The sequence below is a fragment of the Anopheles ziemanni genome, chromosome 2 (assembly GCF_943734765.1).
Source record: "Anopheles ziemanni chromosome 2, idAnoZiCoDA_A2_x.2, whole genome shotgun sequence".
Lineage (NCBI taxonomy): Eukaryota > Metazoa > Arthropoda > Insecta > Diptera > Culicidae > Anopheles > Anopheles ziemanni.
In genome coordinates this window covers 62,662,748-62,685,535 of record NC_080705.1, presented here as the reverse complement: position 1 = coordinate 62,685,535, position 22,788 = coordinate 62,662,748, and the positions used below count along the sequence as shown (strand labels likewise).

Below are 22,788 nucleotides of genomic sequence, written 5' to 3'. Positions count from 1 at the left end.
TCGCACCCGGATCGTAATTAATTCAATGTGTCGGTATTGATTTTTTCTTTGTTACACAAATGGTTGGCATCAAAACGCAGGAGCGTGAATCAAAAGGTCCTGGTACATACTTACCCCAGGTGCGTTGTGGTCACCGGAAAGTATTTTTGATTGATTAGCAACCAGGTGGAAACTGAGGAATGTCAGGCATGAATTTGAAGGTCTTAATAAAAGTGTACATAAAAGGGAAAGGAAAAGTTACAATGATTTCAAAATATCATCTCCCCGTTTTCCCCTTTCCCCAATATACCATATTCCTCTATCCTTTTTTCATCGATCTGTGCTGGAGACGCCACAGTTCATATATTTTCTATTTATTTTTCCATATTTCTAAATTGTGAACATGTGATTGAAAGCTTTGGATTGAGATGAGAAAAATAGTCTTAGAACGAACAGCCTTTTGATGAATTTTAAGAATAAGGGAGCTTTTTGTATCGAACCCTACAAAAATGTACACTATGCTGATTAGTTGAACAAAACAGATCCAGCATAAGTCGGCCCCTGATGTTAATGTCTCAAAAAAAAGTTACGTAAAATCTACTTTTACAACACTTGTTGAGTTTTACTAGCTTACATTTAAAAAAGCTTTAAAAAGTAAGTCTCGTACTTTCACCACACAGCGTTTTTCTTTTCCGATGAAATCCATTTGTCTTGTACCAGCGTTAGGATGTTCAAAATTACAGCCACAGGGTCTTGTTGTCCAAAAATATTCCGTATATCCCTTGTTTTTAACATGGTTTAGAGGATCTATGCAGACATGGCCAGACATCCGCTTCTTTGTATCGAAAAAGGCGCTAAGATCAATGTTTTACACTATATAACGGGTGTTTTTGCAGCATTTCGTGAATATAAACATGAAAAGTATGTAAAAGAACGACGATAAGGTATTTAAACAAAATAAAACACCTTTTAACACAGCTAATTTCATCCATATCCAATAAAAGGGCCCGTATCTCAATCCAACGAACTATTTTGAATGGCCATATTTGCTATCAAGTATAATTAAGGGATGCATTCCCAATTTGGCCCAGCTCCAAGCCGGAATTCTTTCAATTTCTACGAAATACTGCTAAAAGCCGACTGCGAACACAACATATAAAAAAGAATACAAGAAAACCTTGGTTAGTTTTATGACATAGCACACGTTTGAATTTGAATGAGAATATATTGAACACTATTGCTTCTCAAATTTTGCTCGTGTCCTTTTTCAGAGAAAATTCAAATAGCAAAAAAACCCCTTTTCGAATGCTTTATGTAAATTATATCAATCGTCTTGAAAAGGAAATTGGCAACAAATCGTCAGCAACGTTTGAATGTGGCAAATCCTTCCAGATGCTCGATGTATTTCAATGGCGCTTAAAGGAGGCGCGTGGTTCACTCACCGCATCGCACTTTATTATCATTTAATCAATTTCGGACAGCTTTCCCCGAGCAACCGAAAACTTTAATTGATGGGCTTTTGCAATAAAAGCAACACAACAAAAAACCCCCAAACTCCACGCCCGGCGGCCCTGATGGAAATCAATTAAAAATAAACAAAAGCTACCCATTCGTTGGTAGCGTCCATCAATCATTCCGATTGGCTGCGACGGTTTGGGCTTTAAAATGGTATCCTCCCGAACCCCCACTCCCCGCCGGCAGCGCGACATCCGGATTAGCCGATAAATTGGAAGCCGATGGAGAAAAACCGTTTAATTCATCAACTGCGGGTCCTCTTTTCCAACCCGCTCCCCCCATCCTTTGGTGATGGATGGATGGATGGATGGAACGTCGATACGAACACAACCAATTCGCACAGCGACCGTTAACGATTCATTATCCTAGACGGGCCGAAAGAAAGTTTTCCCATTTAGAAATCGGGACAGTGAAGGTCGCAGTAAGATTGGCATCAACAATTTTCAGGAGTTCGTTGGAAATTCGCGCGTTGGCAACGATCCGTCCCTAGTACTGAATCGGAAAGGGTACAGACGGCGGGAGGGTTTTTATCAATTCGTGCACCAAAGTCGACCGGCACAGTAGAAAACGACTAAACACGGAATTACTTGGATTTGAATAAAGTCAGAATAGGCATTTTTCAGACACCAGGATTGATGGAAGTAAAATGGTAAAACCGTTATTATCTAAGACAAGCCGTTCGCTTGGAAAGGGCCTATGCTTTTCAATAAATCCGGTTTGGATTATAGTAGCTAGAAAGGTCTCCCAATCATTACTCAGTTCGGAAAAACTTTGCACCCGTTCTCTGGAATCGAAAATGTATTTCTGATGGTTGCCATTGACACTAAATTTTGTCTCTAATGCTTTCTGAGTTCGTCTCTTACTTATCAGATTTTATATCTTGAAGATGAACATAAAAACATGAAAATAAAGTATAATGATAGATTTCCTAGAAAATTACACTCTAATAACAATATACATAAATTAATGTTTGTCTTAAGACTAACTTGTGACTATCACCATGAATATTTCGTACCGAATTTCCGAGTACATTTTTGTTTGTGCGCTTCGAAATCCGCACAGAACCGCTGAATTTGGAGATATAATCTTATTTTCATAGCTGCTTACTTTCTTTTTTGTAGGCAGCTTTATTAAATAATTTTCTTAATAAACAATAATCTTCATATTTACATTCACTCTTTATTAAATTAATTTTTCGCTCAGATGCGTTAGACAGAAGTTGAGGCGCTATTTTAATCACGGGTTGGTTCGAAGACGAACCAAAATAGGCGGTAACAGCTGTAAGCTAAAGCCGATGATTTCCACTAAAGGTGCACGACTAGAGTTGTGTAAATGCGATACAGATTCATGAATCGGAATGATTCTCTTTGCATCGTTTGAGAGATTCATGAATCCCAAAGATTCTGTAATGTTTAAAAAACAGAAAACTAAAGATCAAAAACTGGGTGAAGATACCTCTTTTTTGTCGGACGATTCACGCCAATGAAAAAATCATCAAGATTCGTGAAAGATCCATTAAGGATTTGTTTAAGATTCATCAACGTTTCAATATTCGAATCCCAACAGGTTCATGAATCAATCTGGATGAATCTTAGGAGAAAGATTCATATTAATGAATCTCGCCTAAAGATTCATAAGGAAAAACACTATGCACGACACAAAAGCAAAAAAGCCATCGCTAAATGTAACTTAAAAATGTTATTCCGCAAGCGAGTGTTATTAAGCATGATGACGGTACACACCGACATAATCACTACATGCGCCGAAATATCGGTCGAAAACAATAGAATCTGCCTTCCTTACCCTCGACCGGTCAGTACAAACTGCAGCCTCCCTTCGGTCCGGGCTGTTTAAGTTCTGCAAGGCGCGCAGCGCTATAGCCGCCGATAATCGATAAGCGGACGCCAGGACGGAAATCTGCAACAGCGAATGGGCGTTTAGGAAAACTCCCACCTTTCGGTGCCGTTCGCGACTCGGGAACCGCTTCGAGCATTGCGGGGCCCGTTGTGTCTATTGCTTCCGGTTTCCGGCCTCGATACGACCGATGTGTTCCGGCTGTGTACTCATTTTCGATCCAAGCGTGTACAGGGTGGTGCGCGGTGAGGGCTCCACAGTCGGCCGGTCGGAAAATCCGGTGCACTTTTGTCTGCCGTTGCTTCCAACTTTGCTTGCACAGCCGATGGTGGGACGCCTTTGCGCGATCGCTTTTCACCAGCATAAAGCCAATAATAATAATAACAATGGCGGATGTAGCGTTGAAGGCACCTGTGTTTGCCTGTATATGTATGCTTGTGTAATATTGTTCCTGCACCGCTACGTGCGAAAATATGTATGAAGGGAATGCTGGTTTCCCTAGTCCAGTTTCCCCCTTTCAAACGAAGAGGTATTCGGTGGCTTTTTTTTTGTAAAATAGGATAGGAATAGTGAAATATTGGAAAACGAAGAGCAGAGAGAACGAGAGCGGTGTCCTTGGGTGTTTCATTTTCCACTGCCCTCCACACATTGCCATCGGGGGAAAACTTGACGCAAAAGTGAGAAAGTGGAAATTCACGCTTCCTGCACCACTATGGCCCCTCCGCCCCATCCCTTCTGCCATGCTGCAGTTGACTTTGACTTTACGGGAAATAAAACATGAACCGACCGTAGCTACCGGTTGCAGTGTGGAGTGCAGTTGAGTTGTTTTTTTTTTTTCAATTCCACGTCCTTGCAACGCATCATACATCATTGGGGAAAAGTTTCACGCTCATCCTCACACTCGATCCGTTTCCGAGCTGTAGCGAGTTGTGAATTTTTTTTCCTGTTTTGCGTCATCAATTGCCTGCCGCAACGAGTAAAAACGCAGGAAAACTTTTGCGACTCACGAGCATTGCAAAGCTCGTTGCTTTTTGAAGTATTAACAATTTTCACGTTTCGTTTCGTTTGGCAAGTAATACTGTAGGATCTTTTTTTTTTCTAGGACCGAGTTTTTCAATCACGGTCTGCTCACCCTTGAGTCGATGAATTAAAATAAACCAGGAAGCGAACTTTTTGGGGCAAGTGGCTCTTAAACTCTGGGGTCGCCGTGTTCCATATAGTTTAGAAAAGGCCATGTTTCTCTCTACATACCTTTTTTTCTTTTTTGATTTAACATTAATTAAAAAATGTTTTGGATGCGTTTTGGACTCGTCTGTTTCAACAATAAAGGTTTTTATCACTTTAGAATGGTGTATCCACTCATCCGTTCGCTATGCTGTCATTTCAGGAAGCTTTGACATGTTTTTATGTCCTTCTGTTGCAATTTCCAAAGGCATGAATTATATTTCTCACTACTCAAGCTGTTTCATTTTAAAGCAAATATTTTTTTCCATAAATAACATGGCCAGTGTAAACGTACCCCAAAAAGACGTTTGAAAAATATTCAATGAACCTTAACTTTACTAGTGCATCAATTTGACGTAATATAGGTCTTTTCTTGCATTCTTTCCGGAATGGTTTGATGATAAAGAAAACAGAAAAAACAGACCGCCTTGATGTGACTGTCAGTTAGGATATTTTGATTTTTTGTAATTTGTAAAAGCATCCATTTTCAAAATAAATAAGTTCTTACACATTCATATATTTTAAACCATTCCAATTTTTTCTCAAATCGTAAATATTCCATCAATTTCTAGCATCATTACTAGCATCATCTCTGAATTCGTTTTGATAATATTTGGAAACATTCAAAAATGGGATTAATTGAAGCGTTAAAAATAAGCACCCCACCGAGTACTTAATTCCAATATTTAGAATCCCCACTCCATCTAAGTTAAATGAGCCAACAAAAGGTTCATTTAAGCAGTCCGGCGTTAACGTATCCTCCGTGGACCTCCGAGGCGGAAGTAGGACCCCGTACCGGGTTCGAGTTATTTCTATGCCGAATGTTCTGATTATCTTAGATTGCTTTTCGTGACGTTTCACCGTTCACCGAAGCTATCAAATACTCCCCAAAGTCCGGAATCAAGGACAATCAGATCGTTTGTGCTTCGCCGGTTCGCAAACCGTCTGCGCCATATCCGGCACTCACTCACGGCGCGCTGGGAAGGAAACCCCTCCACCCTCCCCCGAGGAAAAATTGGACAAATTTTCGTAAAATCAAAACAAGGGCAGGAAGAAACGAATACATTTTCGGGAACCGGAAAACGGTGGAGAAGGGAAACGATATCGTCTCGAGAAGCTGCTGGCCGGGCACGTCGAATTCGTCGAAACGGCCTCGGCGACGGCGACATCATTAGGTGACATTTGCCAAGTGGGAGCCAAAAAGCCCGAATCATTTTCTTCCGTCTTCGACGGCTCCATCCGCTAGACACGGCACAGCTTCTTTCAATCAGCCATTGCGACAACAGGACATTGCCATTAGACGGCGTATCGAGGGCTGGCAACGAATAGGAGTGCTGTCGTTGGAAATGTTATGTCATTTTTTTAAGACAAAAGTTCCACGATCGTTGTCCAATGAGAATGATTTCTCGAGGGTATACACGGCGGCATAGAATTGGGAATGGAAAGTAAAACCATGGACCGACGGGGAAGGAAGCGCGCCGGGAAACGGAAAACCGTGGGATATCGATAAACCTTTTGATGATGTTCTTAATCATCCACTCAATTGCTCTGGATAAATTGCAACTTTCCTCCACCATCTGGAAAACGCAGCGAGAAAGTTCAAGAAGAAGCTCCTTTATTTTATCTCCGTTCGAAGCGCTGTCTCTAACCCGCTCTCCTCAACGCGCTCTCCCGCCTCCGCCCACTCTTCTGCACGGTTTATTTCGTGCTGCAGCATCGGAAAAAGGGAAAACTCGAAACAAAAGCACCTCTTCTCGCCGGTTGGGCACGGGCGTTATGGATGAAATTTATGCGCAAGCCACAAACACCGTCCCATCAGCATCGTCCTTGATCGACTGACGGAAAAATCCCGGCATTATACACCGCCGTTACTTCCGCCACTACTATAGCTACTACCACTACTGCTACCACTATCACTAGCGCTGGCAATGGTGGTATCATCACCAACCGATAACCCTCATTGTGAGGAATCCGGAAAATGGCCCGAACGAAAACGATGGCGAGGACGACTGCCAGGGAAGCACCGTAGATGATTTTCGAAGAAGATGAGCTTCTGTTTTTCCAAAGCCAGTTGTGTTTTTTTTTTCTGCCCACATTAAATTGCTGCAATGGTTGGTTCGTTCTGCAAAGGTTTCCTGCATTGGAACCCACCGGAGATGTTTTTCGTTCCTCGTCCTGGCTTCATAGGCTTTTTATTCTATTTCGCTTTATTCGTTTCCCACTCTGGGAATTCTTCTGGATCAAAAAACTGTTGATAAACTCTTTTTACGGAATAACAAAAAAGGAACACCCAGAAAACCCTTCCGCCAGTGCAGGAATGGCCTTCTTGTTCTTGTTGGTTTTTGGTGCAAGTCCTTGCACGAGCAAATAAAGTGGCCCTCAGGTGCACGGAAGATATTGGATGCATTCGGTGGGCAAAGACGGTGGAAGCACTTGTATATTGCAAAGCCGTCCGGGAGCGGACACGGGATAGTTGCCAGCCCGCGCTTTGAGAAACGTTGCCACATTTGCCGCCCCCGGAATGCTCCAATAGGGAAGGAACGGGCGAAGAAAACCAGAGCGAACTTCTTCGAGCTACTATTTCCGGCCACAGGAAGCTTGACTTTTCTTCGGCTGCTTCTTGCTGTGCACGTTCAGTTCACTCGAATTGGGTGTTCCTATCTACCTTTTTTTCTTACATTTCGCTTTCCTTCCATCACGAAGCGCTGGCGAAAAGTCTGCCATTGCTATGGAATGCTTGACATAACCGACTCCTTCATCATCCCTGCCTCGTCCAATGCTTTCCTTTTCGTCCTTCTTCCACCACTTTGCTTACTTCGAGAGCTATGAGTACGAACGCTTTTCATTCCACCGTGTTCGGGCGTTTTTTTTTACTTTCCTCGCTGACGTCGAGAGCGTGCTGCTGCCCTTCCACTCCGTGCCTTTTGCCGATGACAGCAACGAATGCTCGACTACTACGTTTCGATTATAGTCGTACCGTCCTGGGCCGCAACCCGACCGACCCATGCTACGGCGCTTCCTTTATTTTCGATTCGCTTCTGTCGGAGCTTTCGCTGCTTCCGCGTGCCAGGAATGGGGCGGAAATGATGGAATTACATTTCCTTGCGCCTTGGCACACGGCACAAAACCCCAGCCAGCGGATGCCTGCCAAGGGTAAACGGCAAATATCAGCTTCTGTTTTCCCTTTTTTCCTTCGCCGTTTTGCGTTGAAAGACTGTTTATCGAAGTGGTGATCTCTTCTAAAAATGTTTAAGCTAAGTACAATGGTTGCACAGAAGAATATTACTAGCGAAAGGATTAACATATTTTGCGCGATAAATTAAAACGTTTACTTCGGAAAGTGGGTTGCAACAATCGTTATAATAATTATATTATTACTGACTATCAATATCGTAAAATACTTTATTTATTCGATTGCACCCTCTCCAAGAGAGCTACATATCTTAAAGACGAGAAACAATTTTGTGTAAAACGGAATAGTTTGACCTGGATCCCATTACGAATAGAATCTTGATTCGTAGTTTGAATAAGGTTGTGTTAGTTGTTGAAAGGGTAATTATATATTTTTCTCGAGTTTTTTTATGAACTAATAGTTCTTCAATATTATCAATCTTTAACAAACATGTTTTGATTGATCGTTTAATCGTCTTTTTACGATAAATTTGTGTTCAGACATTCGATACAACATGTTATTTGGATTAATGTTTTCTGCTGGGCTTAGCTGGTTTGGATTATTCATGTAAGTTGCATGTTGGATGTTACTAATTTTTTTATGGAACAGATTTTAAATCGAAATAGTGCTCTAATACCTCAACGAATAAGTTTTTTTTTATGGAAAAGGATTGGAGATTTTCGGCTCGATGATAGGTTTTTAACCTTTTCAGTTATCAACAAACAACAGTTTCAAATAAACCCACATTCGTATGAACCTTAAAACAAATCGAACTCTGGCAGCTGACTTTAACAAACTTTAATATTCTCAATCCTGAAAACAGGTAAAAGTTCAATTTAAAAACAAAGTTACAGTTGAATGGTGTGTCCTCACCCGAATATACGAGTTTTTTTTTTTTTTTTTATGTTCCTGAGCAAAATGAAATCCATCAGCAAAAGCTCCTCATTAAAATGAGGAATTTAATGATCATCAGTTGTTGGCATCAATAAAAATATAACAAATACATTATGTGTTACAAAAGTATACTATATAGAAACTGTCAGCACTTCGAAGAGTTATTTCATTTCAAAACATTTAATAAGATTTAAAAAATGATTTGATAGAATTTAAAGCAAGAGAAAATTGGTAAAACAATACAACTACAACAGACCCCAGCTTTTGTATGTAGGTTTTCCGTATAAACCTAGCTTTCGTTGGCAACACCCTCACCGTGCACAGCTCCAGAATTGCGTTATAGTGTACTCCCATCCCAATGCCCTCACTTCCCAAACCATTCGCCAACGAACTCGAAGCAATAACACACTAACCGACTGCGCTCCATGGCACAGTGAAGCCGCGTTTTCTCCTCCCTTCGAACCAGAAAACGATGGCTACATTCCCTCCACTTTTTGTAGTCACCTCCATCCAGCCTCCATGCAAAGCGTGCTCCAGTGGCAAGGAGATTTTTTTTTTGTTCTCGTTCCCGTTGACTTTTGAGGGGAGGTGTTGGGCCGCAGGCACTTGAACACTGCTCCACCAGATGATACCACGGCACGTCTAGTTCCATCACCGGTATTTTCCGTCGCCAGCAAGGACCCTCCGCTGAAGCATACCATCCATGGTATGGCACGAAGGCACCGGGTGGACAACCCCTGGGTTGGGAAATACGTCAAATACGAGGGGAAGGAGTGGCGGGCGCCATACATACGGAAACCGCAGTCAAATGGTGCCACATACCACAACCTCCGGGGCGGATGGGAAAGCGAGCGCTATATTGATCCCCCTTGAAGTACATGACAATAAAATACCTCCGGGTGTTCATCATCCTCGTGCACGCTATTATGCGTTGTCCGTGGTTGGATTCTTCGAATCTTCGGCGGATATTGCGTCTGGCGACCTCCTATCGGTGCGTTCGGAGAAATTTCGCTCCCATTCCCCAGCCCAGACCGGTACCCTCGTCCCGCCCGGAAGAGCTTTCCCTAATCACGTTTGACAAATAAATTAATATTCCCTCAATTGGGCAACTTTTCCTTTTCCAGCAGCGCGCGCTTTTCCCTTGCCATAATGATATACCCCATGGGGTAGGTAACGTTTAGACACGCGCGTGCGGCATCGTTTTCCAAGATACTTTTGCGCTCTCCCGGTGTTTCGTCGGGCTTCTTGATAGGTTGTAAGGATAAGCACGCGCGTTTCTGTTCGTGTGTGTGTGTGTGTCTGTGTTCGCCGACACTTGACGAAGGATTGGAAGTATATTTCACGCGCAACTCCTATTTTTTGTTGTTTCATCCAGCATCGAATCGCAACCCCCGGCCCGAAACTTCGCAGACTGACGCGAAATTATGTAACCCGCGTTGGGGGGAAGATCTTTGGCGGAATTCACCGCCTCAATGCCGGGGAGGCAACGATTCGGCTCCCTCGCCAAGAGTGATCCGAAGGTGATAAGCGCTCGTGCGAGAGAGGAGGAATGTATGCTGTCGGGTCTGCGAGTGATAGCGCTACGATCCATACAAACACACACGTCCCGAAAAGCTATGACCGTGGGAGTTTTCTTCGAGCTGCGTTTTTCCTGCTCCCAACACGAACGGGCACGTTTGTTTGCCACCGAAACCACCGCTTTGCCCCGTGTGGTCGAGAGAAAAGCATTTTTGATCCTTCTGTTACTTCTCCCACCGAAAGGAGGAGAAAGAGACCCTAGTATTCACCTTGCCAGCTGGAAAACGAAGCCAACGCATGCTTAATTGAATGTTAATCCACTGGGAGAAGATGCTGCTTCTCAAGAACAACGGAAAACTCCCTTACGAACTAAAGATCTTCTCGATTACAACAACGTTGGTATGTTTCTGTCGTTTTCTCCTTCCTACCGAGTATTGGATCATGTACAGGGCGAGTTTTGCAAAACCAAGCTCCACGAGATGAATCAGAAAAGGCTCGTTTTGGGGGTTGTTTGTTTTTGCTCCATATTAAATGTTTAACTATACCATGTAAACCGGCAGAAAATTGTTGCGATCGTCGTTGTGGTGAACGTGAGATTCATTCGATTAACTTTATCTCGAAGCTCAACAACGTTACACTTATTAACACGTCTCAAATTTCGATCGAGCAAACGGGTTTATATTTTCTACACATTTCAAATCCCTAAAGCTGCGTTTGAAATGTATCCGTTTAATGTTAAACAAAAACAAAATCAATTCCATTTATTGTAGCTACAGCTCGTTTGTAAACTGTTTTAAAGAACTTGGCTTCACTTGAGCAACTTTACGTTCGCCTTTGTACCAACCCCGTCCCCCCGTATCTGCACTAAAATGTTTATACAAAGAAATTGAATTTCCAATCCACTCGATCGATTTTTCGATCGAGGGTTCATGTCTGGCGCTTTGATGTGCGCCACGCGTCCCGAAAAGCTTCGTTAGAGAGCTCGCACTCGCTTCCTGTTGGGAGAAGGGAGAACGTTCGCAGACGGGGGGACGGGCCTGAAAACTCAGACTTCCCGCCCGGAACAGCCGCGCCGAAACTTCTTGGTAGACGCTGGGAAACCGGCAAAAGCAGAGGCCCGAATATACCGAAAATAAATCTTCTTGTTCTTGTGGCTTTTGAAAAAATAAAAACATCTCGTCTTGTTCATTTTGGATCCGCTACTCGACCGTCGGGGAACAGTTCAACTAATCTACTTTACATTCACTTTGCATAGCGGTTCGTTTGCTTAATTTTTGGCTGTTTTGCGCCGCTCCTCCGGAGGAAGACGTATTTTTTCTTCGACTGTGACGCTTCTGTACGGTTTGTAAATTACGTGCTTATTGAGAAAAATATAAATGATACGTGAATAGAAATTATTTTGTCAACCATATGCTACGATACCCCTGTATCGATCTATATAGTGGAATGTTTCAAAAAGTAGAGGGAACATTTTAAAAGCGTTGGGGGCATTTTCAATCGGTAGAGAGAACATTTCAATCATACAGGAGAATATGTCAGACAGCTAAGGGAAATGTGCATACCAAACGGGGAGCTTTGCAACCGGTTAGGAGAGCAAGTTGTCAACCTCACTAAAGTCCTCGTTTGTTGTTATTTGTTTGTTTACTTTGATCCGTGCCAGTATCAACTACGTTCGCGCAAGAAAAGAGAATTAATTACTGTGTATTTTAACTCTTTGTCTTTTAAATCAATTAAAATTTGTACCTTCAATTTTTTCATCCACTAGTTTGGACACGTTGTTCAAGCAACGGATTCGGTACGGTAAAAGTGGAAAACCTCGGATTGAAAATTACTCATGTTTACCACGACGGATCTGTTGTTTGTCACAAACATAGCACCTCGAAATAAAGAAGGTATAAAATAGGACAATGTTTTTATATTTTAGTTGAAAACAACCTTTTTTGATGAACACTTTTTAATATTGATAGGAACATCATTTAATAATACAAAACGATGAGTTTTACGAAGTTTAAAGTTTGCTCTCCTAACCGATTGCAAAGTTCCCCGATGCGTCTGTAAACATACCCTGCGTCGATGAAACTTTCCCTCTACCTCTTGAAACATTTGTTATATAAATAGAAACTCTGTAATATAAAATGAACATAACCAATGGAACAATTCTTCTATTGACGATTGCTCCCATACAATACAATTCTTAAAGCTTTGGAAAACGAGGCAATGCTAAATGTTTCATAGGTTCCGTTTTGTAATGCCAAAAACTACAAATTGCACTCCACACAAACACCCATTTTTCGCTTTTCCACGTTGATAAATGATGGCGCTCAAACAGCCCCGCAACGAGGCTATTATCGCATTAGCCAACGCCAAAAAACGATCGATTTTCCCAAACCAGCCAACACCTAATCAGCCCAGATCTGCGCATTAATACGGGCAAATCGATAGTATGGTTTCGCCGAACAGTGCTCGCTCGCTCGCTGCTGGCTTACTTTGGTTGGCCACCCGGGTGTGAAAGCTTCCCCAAATGGCAGAACCGACTGTATCGAACATCAGACGCGCGCCTGTGGCTTGTATCATCCCGCCTAGCTCCTGTTACATGAGGGTCGGCATTCGAAAACCATTCGGTTTAATGTGGCGAGCCGGCATCATCGGGGCATCATCATCGAACACCACAATGCCGCGTGAACCGCAGGTGAAAAGTTTTCCCTCCGCCAAACATCAATCAATAATGTGCTAAACTCACGCGAACTTCGCGGGAAACCGGTGGGCACGAAACTATAGGAAAACTAATGTGCGAAAGGAAACCCTTCGAACCGGTACACCGTTCCTCCCGTTGCTTCTGTCTCCTGGAAAACCTGCGCTTCATTTTCAAAGATTTCCACCACCGGAGCGATAGCAAAAGAAAGCCCACGGGCAAATGGGCTCTAGACAAGGCAAAAGGGAAGCCAGGGGTGGGCGGAGTGGGATGAGAGGTCTTGCGCAACGGTTTTCGTCACGCGCGAGGAAGTGCCAATAAGGTGGCGCAACCAATTTTTGACGAGCAGCACACAAGCAGTAGCGTGGACCTCTTCGTCTGCATACGCAAACATCAATCATGTCAACAAAATGGCAATTTGGTCGTTGAAGGTGCGCCATCAAACACGGCCGACGCGGACGGCCCTTCTATTGCTTCGTTCGTTTGTCCACTTGTTTAACATCGATCGTCGGCAGGTCGCGTCCGTCGGTGGCTCCTTTTTTTTCCCTACGATGTGTTTCCCTTTTTTTCGCTTTCCGCCCTTCTCAATTATACCTCCTCGAAGGGTCCACTTTTCCTTCGGTGACACAAAATTGATCGGTTTCAAATCTGATGACCGGCCGAGCGCCGGCCGACGATGGAGGAATAGAAAAAAAATCCCACCCCGCACGCAAAGTTTGCTTTTCACGATTACTCAATGAAGGGAGAGGGGGTGGGGGGAAAACACCTTGGGTGTGCTTTTATCGAATTTTTCGTCCGGTTTTGGTCACCTACCTACCGAAACCCGTTCCGCGCGGCAAAGACACGGTCGTCCCCGATGGTTGATAGTCTTTCGCCCTCTTTGGGACTACTCAAACTAACTCTCGACCCATCCATCCATCCATCCATCCATCTCTTCTACGGCCGGTGAGCCGTGTACCGTATATGACAGAGGCTCAAATGAAACGAGGGTGAAATGAGACACTCACTCGCAAATGGAGGTGAAACCGTAGAAATTCGATTTCGTTCGTACCTTCCATCAAATCCACCGGGACGCCAAACGGGGACGGACGGGGACGGAATGGGACACATCGGGCGACGGCGTACACATGCTCGTTACGGATGGACACAACAATTCACGCCGGTTTGGGGTTGAATAATGACAGCGTTCACTTTTAACTGTCGTTACTTTTGGGAGAAAAATCAGCTTTTAAGTACATCTCGCTCGTAGTTAGACAAAGTGTGAAAGTAGTTGACAACCCCCAATCAGTCGTTTTGGTTATTTTAGTTTTATTAAATTAATAAAAGAGTGTTGTTAAACATTGCAGACCATGCAATTTCGTTACTCTCATTATTGAAGTGTTACTAATTTTAGTGTTAAAAGTTCGTAAATCGATTTATTTTTCACAAGTCACACTTAAAAATTCCTTGAAAGAACTTTTTTTTTTAATTTTCAGTTAAATGTGCAGGTTTTCTTTTTATCATCATGTATGTAGCTTTTTTACTATTTGATTTATATTTTTTTGCTAATTGATATTCTAAATACTAAATTAATCATAAAGGTATGTTAATATTAAATATTGAATTATATTTATGTCTTCAATGGTAAACTATATTGTATTTGCCAAACTTTTTATCTAATCCCTAAACTAACTAAAAAAAATATGAATGAATGGATAAATTATGTAAATCACTTATTCTGTATGAAAGGCATAGTTTCATTATTTGTTGGACAGTAATTTCTTATTCTTGGACATGTGCGAAACTTTACATTTACAGCACTATTTTGCGAAGGAGCTAATGCATTGCTGAAATTTAAAAATTTCTTGAATGTTCGCCACATGGGCTATACAAAGTGTAATGTAAAAATTAAAACAAAATAACACAAATGTCGAGAGGAAAAGTGGGATGTATTACATGTGAGAGTTGATAAGACGTGAACGAAAGGAAGAGATGGAGTCATTGATTGATTCCAGTGTTGCAATACTTTTCATATTTTAAAAAATAATCAATCTTGCCTCATAGAACATGTTTCGAACCACATAGCCCCACAAAACATGTTAAACGAAGGAAAAGATAAATTCTATAAATCACTTAATCGGTATGAAATGCATTTTTTTTTATTTGTTGGGCAGTAATTTCTTATTGCTGGCAATGTGTGACATTTTTCATTTACAGCAAAATTCTGCGAACGAGTGAAAGCATTGCTGAAATTTATAATTTTCATGAAAATTATTGATTCCAATTTCGTAATACTTTTCATATTTTTGTAATACTTCAATCAATTTAGTAATAGTTATTAAATTACCAACACTTGCGAAAATATGCTCACTAATCCTATTCCGAAATCTACGTTTTAAAATGTAATATTCATTTCCTTGAAAAATTTACTATTTACAGCATTTCTTATTTACCGCGTACAATTTCAACATTCCAGAATGCGACATTTGGGAATGTTTTCTGCAAAAACAAAAAAAGTACTTTGCTCTAGCCGTCGCGTGTTTCTCTTTTGCTTCTCATGCTTTTCATTCTTCGAATTTATTCCTCAAACGACAGGGATAGTGGTCCCCTGGGAGAGGGGGCGGCGGGAGAAAGGAAGTGATGGTGGACGAAACCATCCCTCCCCCGCATCACACCTCGTCCCCACCTGTGCCGCAGCCACTCACGGACACGAGGCCATTCGGGTTGGGCGAGGTTTTGATACACCATCGGACCATCGATGGGAATAAATTCTCGGTAACGATTAGCATGGGAAAAACTAATTTTCACGGCATCCCGGTGCTGTAGAACCCCGCTCCCGTGCTTCCTTACCGACGACGGGAGGGTCCATTTCTTGAGGAGGGTTTCGATTTCCTTTTCGAAATTTTGTTTTGTGTGTGTGTGTGTTTTATTTTCCACTTTTATTTGTGCGCTCCTTCGAGCCACCGAGTTCTCGAGGTCGTTATTTTCATCCCCACCCCCGCCAAGCCGGACGGACGAACAGGGAGAAGGTGTGCCGTGTAAAAAGGTGGTCAATTGAATCGAAATCCTTGGGAAAACGGTGGAAAAATCGATACTCGGGCAGCCGATCAACAACGGCGGCGCTAGCCGAATCAAGGCGAGCCCGGAGCCATCAAATCAAAGCGCCGAAAGAAAATAAGAAGTGGAGAATAATTTCTAAAGCCGGGAAAACGAGCGTCTGTGGAGTTGGTTGAAGTTATTACACCGTCGCCTTTGGTCGGGGTTCCAGGGTAGCCAAGCACCCCCACCTGGGCGATGATTTGTCATGGCAAACGGGGCAACAGAATCCTGGTCTCTCCACCTCCGCCTAATCTGCTTCCCTTTTCCCCCTCCCCTGATCACACCTCATCGCGAGCCCGGTTTTAGTGTTATTGACTCAATTTCTCCAACGGCATTCCGACACGCCACGGCGCATAACAACTCCACACTGTAACGAGTCCCGCTTCCTGCTGCGGTCCCCTTCCCGTTTTTCCCTCCCGCAGCTGTGCGACGCCTAATAAAGGTTATTTTCGTCCGCGTGGAGGCCCCTTAATGATGGCGCGGGTGGCGCTTTTCTGTGCGTCCCGAGCGCTCGAAATCTCGCTCAAAAACTACACCGACCATCGAACGGCAGCTCAATGTTTCCCGGTGGAAATTTGAAGAGCCCCATTTACGCGACCGATTTATTGATATTTGTGTGCCGCATGGATTTTCCCCTGCCACTTCAGGATTGTTTTACGCGGGAAATGTACCTCATTTACACGTGCCCGTACGATGAAGAGGGCATAAACCGAGGTTGCCGACGAATTTCCAATAACCCATTGTCAAAATAATACTTTGCAGTAATGTTTCAAAACGTCCTGAAAGTGTTGCTGTTTCCGATCGGGGGTGAAGTGGAACCAGCGGAAGCTGATCGTTTGCAGAAATTAGTCATTAGAGCTATCGTTTACGGGAGAAAAGGGAAACGTACCTCCCATTCACTTCAATTAGTACCACTTCCTGACCACTTGTTTTCCGTTGTTTCTCCCCAGGTCGACGAAGGACGACTGTACCAGGAAATCATCCGCGTGGAGGCGACGGACAAGGACTGCACGCCGCTGTTCGGCGATGTGTGCAAGTACGAGATCCTCACCAGCGACCAACCGTTCACCATCGACAACGAGGGTTCGATACGCAACACGGAGCCGCTGTCGCACAAGATCTCGCACAACCACATCCTGTCGGTGGTGGCGTACGATTGCGCGATGAAGCAGTCCGCGCCGGTCATGGTGAACATCCGCGTGCGGCGCGTCTGCGAGGCCCACGTGATGGGGGTGGCCGAGCGGATCGACTACAGCGCCAACTCGATGGAGAGCGTCTCGCTGTTCCCGAAGATCCACCTCGAGCTGTGCGACATGCAGTGCAAGGGCGAGGATATGGTCATCCAGTCGTCGGTGTCGCTGAAGACGAAGCACATCTCGTTCGGATGCGACCGGGACGCGAGCCAGTGTCTGCGCCGGTTGAGCGAGGACCGCGCGGCGGAGGGTGGTGACGCGACGACGACGACAGGGTTGGTCGATCTGCTGCAGAAGAACACCGACTGGACGAAGGATCTGACGTACGACGAGGGTGCCGAGTCGATCTTCCATTTCGACGGCAGCTCGGGCGCGATTGTACCGAAGAACGTCGTGCAGCCGCAGGACTTTGCCGCGCATCAGTTCAGCATCGTGACCATGTTCCGGCATCACAGCATCGCGAGTAACGACAAGCACACGAAGGAGCACATCGTCTGCAGCGCGGACGATCACAAGATGAACCGGCACCATATGGCGCTGTTTGTGCGCAACTGCCGGCTGATACTGCTGCTGCGCAAGGACTTCAACGATGGCGATCTGAACATCTTCAGCCCGGCCGAGTGGCGCTGGAAGATCCCGCAGGTGTGCGACAACGAGTGGCACCACTACACGATCAACGTCGACCTGCCGAAGGTAGACCTGTACATCGACGGCATTCGGTTCGAGAGCAACGTCGAGGACCGGCACAGCAACCCGGAGGTGATCGACGACTGGCCGCTGCACGCGGCGCACGGCATCAACACGACGCTCGCCATCGGCGCCTGCTACCAGGGCTCGGAGAACCGCCTCAAGCACGGCTTCAGCGGCGACATCTCTGAAATCAAGCTGTCCACGCGCAAGGTGCTGACGGCGAACCAGATCCGCTGCGGCACCGATTGCGCCGAGAAGCTGCTGCCGCCAGCCGACCACTACCTGCAGCCGGAACAGCAGATCCAGTCCAACACGCAGATGAACAAGATCATCACCGAGGGCAGCAACAAGACCAACATCGAGCAGCTGCTGCAGCAGATTCAGTACATCAACTCCAAGGAGAACCCCACGATCGGGCGCCGCAACATCCAGGTGATGACGACGGTCAGCTGCCCGAACAAGAAAGCCATCCGGTTGCCCACGATCGACACCTATATCATGGTGACCGCCGCCAACAACCTCTCCGGTCAGTCCTCCACTTCGTCGTCCGCTGCGTCCTCGTCGTCGTCGTCGTCGTCCGGTTTGTACAACAAGATCCTCGTGGACAAACCGCTCACCACCGACCAGAAGCCACAGATCGTGATCAGCGGCAACTCGAACCACCTCGTCTCCTACCCGGACATCAAGGAGGGTGTCAAGATTCTGGCGCAGATCAACATCAGCGTCTACACCGGCAAGGACATCCGCGGAGAGCTGCAGAAGCTCGACTCGTGCAACGTGAACGTATTCCCGAGCCTCAACCCAGACCACGAAGAGATCACGATCGACGACAAGGACGGCACGGATGAGTCGCTCTTCAAGTTCGACATCAAGACGCAGATCAGCAAGGAGGGCGTCGAGATGATCGGCTACGATACGATCGAGAACTACCAGCACGTGCTGAAGTCGCTGGTGTACATCAACAAGAAGCCGGCCTACTACCTGAACCGGGTGTTCAAGCTGACCTGCTCGCAGGTGGACGACCATTTCCGGAGTGCCGAATACACGCTCACGCTCACCGTGCTCCATCCGAAGCAGCAGCCGACCTCGTCCGCTTCCGTCGCCGGTGGTGCCGCACCATCCTCGAACGTGCTGCTCGCTATCTCGACGGCAACGTCCGACGGTGGTCAGCATGGTGCAGCCGTTGCCGTTGATTCGCATGGTAAGGGATTGGCGGTTTTTGCGCAGATAGTAGAATATTTTTCATGCATAATTGTTGTCTAGAAAAATAAGAGTAGTGTTAACACATTGACAACGAAGCCTTTTTGGAACCTTTTTAGTACTTCCACTTTTGATAAAATTGGTTTATCAAACTTATTAAACCAACGGTTTTTGAAAACCAAACTAAGATGCTTCCCAAATAATTTGTTTTTATCATTACTTTTACTTAAGTTGTATTTTATTTATTTATGAATCAACAACTTTTTAGAATTCATGACAGGTGGCTTTAAAAAATGTTTTCAATTCAGTTGAAATTTATCATTTCGTTCTTATTATTATAGATATATTTTTTTTTAATATAATGTGGCACAATCTTTTTCGGTAAAACTTGTTCATAACATTTGTTAAACCGACGGTTTTCGAAGGCCAAGCAAAGATTTAGCTTTTCAAAGAACTTGCTTTTCATATTACTACAGTTTTTATATAGCATTTTCATTTTTTTATGGATCAAAAACTTTTTAAAATAAATTGCTGCTTGCAACCACTTTTGGGTGACGTGGCAGTCAACATATTAAATTGACGAACAAAGTACCTCTGTTAATAGATAGTATTCAAAATAACTATATAACCACAACCACTTGATATGAGATAATTTTGTGTAGGTTCTGAGTCATGAACTATTTCTCGCTCTGTTCGATGCTAAGATCAACCGACGGTATGCTAAACGTCCTTCTTTCTACTCCATTTTGTTTTAGACAACACCAACCAGTACGCGCACGCGATGCTCCACTCGCACGACGTCCAGGAGTCGCAATCGAAGGTCCGCAGTAGCAGCAGCAGTGCACTGATTGGCCATGAGAAGCTCGCCTCGTCGCACTCGACCATGTTGATCGTGGTCATCTGCGCCTCGTTCGTGCTGCTCATCTGCGGCGTCGGCATCGCCCGCCTACGCAACAACAGTGCCGCCAGCGGCGTCAGGGGACACCACGGCGGTGCGACCGGTGCGGCCGGTGGCCACTCGCGCAACACCGACAAGCACCAGCCGTGCCCGAAGGTGGCCCCGGACCAGCAGCTAGACTGGGACGACTCGGCGCTCACCATCACCATCAACCCGATGCAGAACGACAATCTGTCGGACGAGAGCTCCGAGTCGGAGAACTCGGACTCCGAGGACGAGGAGGTCCTGAACGGGCGCTACAAGAACGTCAGTCAGCTGGAGTGGGACAACTCCACGATGTAAGTAGTGGACAGGGGGGGTGGCGGGGACCTCTTTATAAATGCATGTGTGTAGGATTGGTGGGGCTTGACGTGGAAATCGAAATTTCCAAATCCCTCCGGCATTGTTCGGGTGCGTTAGAAACGGTTCGCAGGAACTCCGTCGCAAGTGGAAAGTAGAAAAAAAAACCCCCGGAACAACGCTCCCGGGAAATCCCCATTGTTATTACTATTCAAATGGTTTTCGCTCCTCGTCCGAACGAGAGTTTCCTTCGGTACGACAAATTCAATCCTCCTCTCCTCTTCCCACGCAATGCGGATTCCTTTTTTCTCGGACCGACGCCATTTCTTGTGGGAAAATCGTGACAGAATTGGAAAGCCCGTGGAATGTTCCCGAGATAAACTCTCCAATCGGTAGGATGATGGATCTTGTCTCTGCCTTCTGCGAGTTCGGGGGGTTTGGAAAACCAATTCAACCACTGGACAGGTTGTCCCCGTACGTCGGTCAGATGGAAACGAGTCCATGCACAATGTATTTGGGTTTCATTTTTCTTTCCTTGCATTATCTTTTATCCATAATAATGAACCTCTGAATCACGTTCAACCCATTGTTGACCGCAGCGAGAAGTGTTCCGGAATTCCTGGAACGGACCACCGACGAATTCGCCCGAAGACGAATATGTACCTCTCGGTGTGTGGGGTTGGAAAGTTGGATTGACACGGCTACATACAGCATCATCAACGTGTCCTGTGGGCAGCAATTACTGCATTCGAACCCGTCCGCCCGGAATCGAACTCACGTGTTCGCGCCGATGCCCAAAGGCTCCTCCTGGGTTGTCGGATACCGGATAAACGGTCGTGTGTTCGAACGTAACTTGACCAACGTGAGCTTGGAACCATTGCCAGTGGCTTAAAGGAGAAATTTAGTTTATTTTTATTCATATTGTATGATTCTTCCCGGAAATTTCACAATAAACACATTTTTCTATTGCGTGTGTTTTGCACAGTGTATGTGACAAATTTTTGCTGTAAATTTAAGAAAATTTGTCATGTTTGCGTAACAATATTCAATAAACCTAACGAAGTCGACGTAAGATATAGCAATCAGTCGGCCACCATCATTGTATTTTACACAGGAGCTAGTGTAAAGGGTTTTTATTTTGATTGGGCAAACTTAAATACGGAGTGTACGCTTAAAATTCTGAAAAGGATCATTAATATTGACCACGATCCCGTTCGCCCAACATGGTATCGTTAAACTTCAATACTACGATTGTGTATTCTGTAACTTCATCCGCGAATTATCAAATTGAAAAGTTTTGTTTTGCTTTTATAAATGCAGATGTATTATACACTAATCTTACAACTGCTGTCAAATTTATCTATACAAGATGTTATGTAAACTTGAAACATAATATTCTCAAGTTTACTGCAAAAATTCATCACGCATCCTTTATGTTTAACTCACGATAAATTAGTACATTTCAAAAAAAAAATTTAAAAAAAAGTCAATGCATTTTGGGTTTCGATAGTTCTTTTTAATTATGTTTATATTGTATATTCCTCTCTTAGTACGACATCGTTACTTTTATTAAACTTTGGTTATTGTTTCTGATGTCTAACTCAATAACATTTCCTAGTGCTGTCGGATTTTATCTAAATAAGATATTATAGGCAATTGATGGGCAAACATGAGATATAATTTTCTTAAATTTTCTGCAAAAATTCGTCACGCACCCTTTACGTTTAACACGCGATAATTTAGTACATTCTTTGTATCTTTTCCAAACATTTTTAAATGTCAATGATTTTTGGGTTTCGATGGTTCGTTTTAAGTATTTTCAAACCGTTTAAACTGTTGTACTCATGTACGAAGGTTTCTGGGGGAATATTTCCTTCTCAAACCCCGATCGTAAGCCCGGACAACTCCGGGCAACTGACTAATGGTTCACCCACTCACGCACCAGTCCTAGAAATCGTTTGCTACTTTTAATCTGACGGGCAACCGGAAGCCATGTTACAAACGACCGGAAAACGAAGTTAAACTTAAAGAAACGCGACGGAGACTGAAGAGAGAAAAAAATTAAAAGAACACGAAGAAGAAGTAAAAAAATCCCATCACAACTGCAAAACCAACCCAGCTGCGAAAACCAGAAACAGTTCCCGGTGATTAATGAACGAATTAATAATTCATGAAATAAAACTCCTTTCGGTATCACTTTGACAACAGTTGAATAATTTCTGACGGTGCTTTCTTCTTTCACTAACTTCTCAATGTCGGTTAGCCGGCCAACATCCCTACCGCGGTGCGCGATGTTAGAGCCCGCCGGAAGCTGCTCGGGGTTGCGGGCTGGAAAACTTATTTATCAAAGTTTTCCAAGTGTGTACGAATGCGCACGGTTGGGTGACGGTGCGCTGGTTGAAATGAGCCCCCCATGTTCCGTTCCTTCACCACCGGCGCCTTCTCCTCGCTGTGGTTCGCGCTTTCTTTCCCGGCCTGTCAATTACATGCTCAGGAAATCGGAAGAAAGCGTTCTTCGCGTTCCGCGGGCAAAGCTGCTGTC

At 44.4% G+C, this 22,788-nt stretch overlaps 1 protein-coding gene across 1 annotated transcript in view; it reads left to right on the top strand.

Moving 5' to 3' along the window:
- The window catches only part of LOC131282207 (calsyntenin-1), an 85,231-nt gene extending 64,982 nt beyond the window's left edge, over positions 1-20,249 (top strand). Inside the window, exons 5-6 of the mRNA XM_058311618.1 lie at positions 16,877-19,010; positions 19,765-20,249. Coding sequence (XP_058167601.1) covers positions 16,877-19,010; positions 19,765-20,249 — 2,619 coding nt within the window. The remainder of the gene's footprint in view (positions 1-16,876; positions 19,011-19,764) is intronic.
- The last annotated feature ends 2,539 nt before the right edge of the window (positions 20,250-22,788 follow it).